A 4,287-nucleotide genomic window follows, 5' to 3' on the forward strand; every position below is an offset into this window, starting at 1 on the left:
TATCTGCCCAAACAGACCCTCCCTGGCAGGCCAGAGATCCCAGGAGGCTACAACACCACCCAACCCCTTCAGCAAGGGGTACCACATGGGAGTCCCTGCCCTGGCACCACTGTGACCAGCCTAGGAATGGGACTGGGTGCCTACCTGCCTGCTCAGCACCTGCTGGGCTCCGGCATCATGAGAAGATGTTCCAGCTTCAGGGCACCCACCACTGCATGCCAAAGGATGCCCTGGCACCATAGGGCCCTTGCACAGGAACTGCATGCCAGCAAGTGCACATCAGTGCTGTCTCCAGCTCCACTCAGGTGTAATTGATGGCAGTGCCAACTCCTGGGGTAGGTGGACAGTATCACTCACCTTCTCCCAGTGTCCCAACCCCGTGGGGGGGGGGGGGGATTAAAGGCACTTCATTTCATCAGTCACAACAGCAGCCCTGGCACACAAAGCTCTGCTGAGCAGCTCAGTGGCTGCAGCAGGCAAGGGGCTGGGGCTATGTAACCCATCCCTGCTGCAGCCTCAGGGCTGGCTGCTCACAGCTTGTCCTTGGCCATGGGCCCCTGCCACTGCTCTTCCAACTACAGCTGGTCAAAGGGTGCAGCTCCCTCAGCCAAGCTCTGCCTGTCTCTTTCAATCCTGCAGCAGCCTTCTGCAGGGTGGCAGTAAGACAGGTGGACCAGGACAGGCTGGGGTCAATGCTAGTCCTTGCTTCTGCCCTAGGTTGCTTGGCAGGGATGTGGAAGCCTCCCAGTGACTGGGTTAGGGTATAAGGGCTGGTCTCGTGCTAAACACGTTGGCCTGGCCCTGCTGGGGAGACCCATGCAGAGGGGATTTGGGGAGGGGAAATGGCTGCCCCCACAAGCAGCCCCCGAGCTTGCAGCTCGTCAGGGCTCTGATCTCAAGGCCTTTGCCAGGGCTGGTGCTAACCTGGGTGTGCTAAGGAGGCTCCCTCACAGACTTGTTGCTCTTGAAAGAGGGACAGGGAGGCCCCCAGTGCTGGCTAATTAATGAACAATTAGAGGACGGAGAGGTCTGAGCCTAGCTCCCCACTGGCGCCAGGCACGGACCAGACGCAGCCCAGCCCAGCAGGCCCAGAGCAGCGCTGCCCCCCGCCACGATGAGCCGTGCCCTGGTTCCCTCAGCAGGGCAGCAGCCCCTGCACCCGAGTCCCGAGAGAGCCGCACCCGAGCCAGGCCTGGCTGGACAAGCTGTGCACCCAGTGCCCCGGCCAGTCGACCCTGCCCACGGTGCAGTGCAGACAGCCCCCAGCTCCGCCCCACAAGAAGCCATGACAAGCACCAGCTGAGGCTTGAGTTTCCCTCCTGACAATGGGGAAAGCGAGATGGGATTGTAACTGGAGCAGGGGATAAATAAAGCTGCCCAGAAGTTTCCATTACCCGCACCTCAGGCTTCTGTTTGACACATCAAAGCCAAGCCCTTTCCCACCCCCACTCCGGGTCCTGCGGCCCCCAGCCCAGCACCCCAGCTCCCAACCAGCCACACTGCCTGGGCACTGCACTGCCCCACAGGTCCTGCTTGTGCCCTGAGCCCCCCTGCCTGGCACAGACACCCCAGCATCTCACAATACCACCACAAATCACCTACCAAGCAACAGAGTGGAAAAGATTATTCATCAGGGTGACACGCACACAAGAAACCTGCAGTGGGAGGCAGCAGGCGCCAAGCCCAGCCATGGAGAAGCCACGGTGCTGAGTGGGGCTGAGCCAGATAGAGGGAGCTGCATGCTACCCATACTGAGGGGCACCATGCCAGCATGCCAGGCACGGGGTGCAGGGAACCCCCAGGTGCCCACCCCAGCCCAGCACCTGGGATGCTGGAGAAGGGCATGGCGTGACTGGTCCCAAACAAGGCAGAGGGGACGCTCCCCGCACAGCCTGGGAAGAGCCTGGCAGGCATTCACCCATCACACTGCCTGTCCCGGGGACCGTGGCCCCTGGCCTGCCACCTCAGCTCCTTCCAAGCCTAGGGACTCCCATGTGGTTGTTCTCAACCCCCTTGAATTCCTCCAAACAGCATGAGGCTCAGTTTGAAATAACACATCCAGGGTTTATTGTTTTTTCCATTCCTTGCAGCTAATGATTAAAAAAAAAAAAATCTAAAATAAATTACAGAATTAAATAAACACAAACTGGATTATTCCCCTTCCTGCCCCAGCCCCTGGGGGCCCCCCCCCCCCCCCCAAAGAAAGCGTTAGAACAGTCACTGGATTTGGCAACAGCAATAAAAACAAAACAATCTCTAGGAAAAAGCAGCTACTTGTCAGGGTCGGGTGGTGCCCGGGGAGCTCTCTTCGGGTCCCACGGACCTCATCACTCCAAACCAGTGTGCATTCACTTTCCTGCCAGTCCGCCTTTGCCCTCGTCCCCTCCCTGCACCCCGTGGCTCCCACTCCAGAGCAGACTCCCAGGAGGCTCCACTGCACTCCCCCGTCCCTTACCCGTGACACTCGCTCTCCCAGCATGCCGTCCCCAGGGAGAGGCAGACCCTGCTCTAGACGTGCGTTGGGTTGTCCAGATACGGGTCTGTTTTGGTCATATGCAGCATGACCGTTGGGGCTTTGTAGTGGCAGTGCACCCCGCTGCAGCTGACCCCACTGCAGGGCTTGCCCCTAGTCCTCATGCCCAGCTTCCTGTTGCACAGGCTCTGCCAGGTCTGCAGCGTCTTGGAGCTCCATACCCACACCCCGCTAGTGATGCCCACCACCAGTGACATGAAAATCTTTAGCATAAAGACAGCCACGGTGGGCACCGAGGCCTCCAAGGAACAGTTGGCTGCACGCCGGCCAGGAAGGGGCACGCAGCCACGCTCCAGGGCCCTGAGGTTCCAGTAATCCATGTTCAGCCGCTCATAGAAGTAGCAGACAATGACGCAGGTGGCTGGGACAGTGTAGAGGATAGAGAAGACACCGATCTTCACCATCAGCTTCTCCAGCTTCTCTGTGTTGGTACCGCCTGTCTTCATAATCTTCCGGATATGGAAGAGGGCAACAAACCCTGTAAGGATGAAGGAGGTGCCAATGACCAGGTAGCAGGAGAGTGGGATGAGTACAAAACCAGTCAGGGCGCTGACATCCATGCTCCCCACATAGCACAGCCCTGTCAGCTCATCCCCTGCCACCTTCCGCATGGTGAGGATGACGATGGTTTTCATAGCTGGGATGCCCCAGGCGGCCATATGGAAGTAGCTGCTGTGGGCTTCAATGGCCTCGTGTCCCCACTTCTTCCCAGCAGCCAGGAACCAGGTGAGTGTGAGGATGACCCACCAGAGCGAGCTGGCCATGCCGAAGTAGTAGAGGATGAGGAATACGATGGTGCAGCCTGTGCTCTCCAGTCCCTCCTGGATGATGTAGAGCTCCCCATTCTCCCGGTCGCAGGCAATGTTCTCAGACCCTGCCACTGAGCGGATGATGAAGGCCACTGAGTAGATGTTGTAGCACATGGAGAGGAAGATGATGGGTCTCTCGGGGTACTGGAAGCGGTGCGGGTCAAGCAGGAAGGTGAGCACGGTGAAGGCAGTGGAGACAAAGCAGAGGGTAGACCAGACAGCCATCCAGATGAAGGCAAAGTCTTTGTCTTCACGGGACCAGTAGACATCCACCCCAGGGGAGCACCTGGGCGCACAGGAGAGGCTCTTCTCCACATACTGGAACTTCTCGGGGTTGTCGCAGGCCCCCAGCCCATCGGGCCCCTGGCCCTCGGCAGTGCCCGGTGGCCAGGGCCGGGGTGCCACAGGCAGCATCCCCTGGCCCTTGTGGGGCTCAGCGGCCGAGGCATTCTCAGGGGCCTCCATGCAGAGAGCGTTGGGGTCGTTCTTGGTGGGCAGCTTGCCGCAGTCTAGTGACTCAGGCCAGCCAAAGTTAAACTGCTCCATGATGGGGACGCACTTATGGCGAGCCTGCTCGCACATGGGGCGGCAGGCGGGGATGCTGGCGCTCACCTGGTCGGTGCACATGGGCGCGTAGAGGGAGCAGAGGAAGAAGCGCAGGTGGACGTGGCAGCCGTACTCCACCAGCGGCGCGAACTCGTGCAGCTTCAGTGCAGCCTCGCGCTGGCTCTCGTGGCCCAGCAGGTTGGGCATGCGGGTCAGGTTGTACCCGATGCCGCGGCACATGGGGATGTCCACGGGCTGGCACCGCGCCGCCCGGCCCCGCGCCGCCTCCAGCGCGCCCAGCTCCAGCCCGCGGCCGGCGGCCGCCAGCTGCCACAGCACCGACAGGGCCAGCCGCAGCCGCAGCGCCGCCATGGCCCCGGCCCCGGCCCCGCGGCTACA

General features: G+C 60.7%; 1 protein-coding gene across 1 annotated transcript; it reads right to left on the reverse strand.

Annotated features, from left to right (window-relative positions):
* Positions 1–2,352: 2,352 nt before the first annotated feature.
* On the reverse strand, positions 2,353–4,281 carry FZD9 (frizzled class receptor 9). The gene has a single exon (XM_035343415.1). It carries the CDS (start codon positions 4,258–4,260, stop codon positions 2,509–2,511), a length of 1,752 nt encoding a protein of 583 aa, XP_035199306.1. The 5' UTR covers positions 4,261–4,281; the 3' UTR covers positions 2,353–2,508.
* Positions 4,282–4,287: the final 6 nt, after the last annotated feature.

Source organism: Oxyura jamaicensis, chromosome 19 (genome assembly GCF_011077185.1).
Source record: "Oxyura jamaicensis isolate SHBP4307 breed ruddy duck chromosome 19, BPBGC_Ojam_1.0, whole genome shotgun sequence".
In the NCBI taxonomy this organism is placed as follows: Eukaryota; Metazoa; Chordata; class Aves; order Anseriformes; family Anatidae; genus Oxyura; species Oxyura jamaicensis.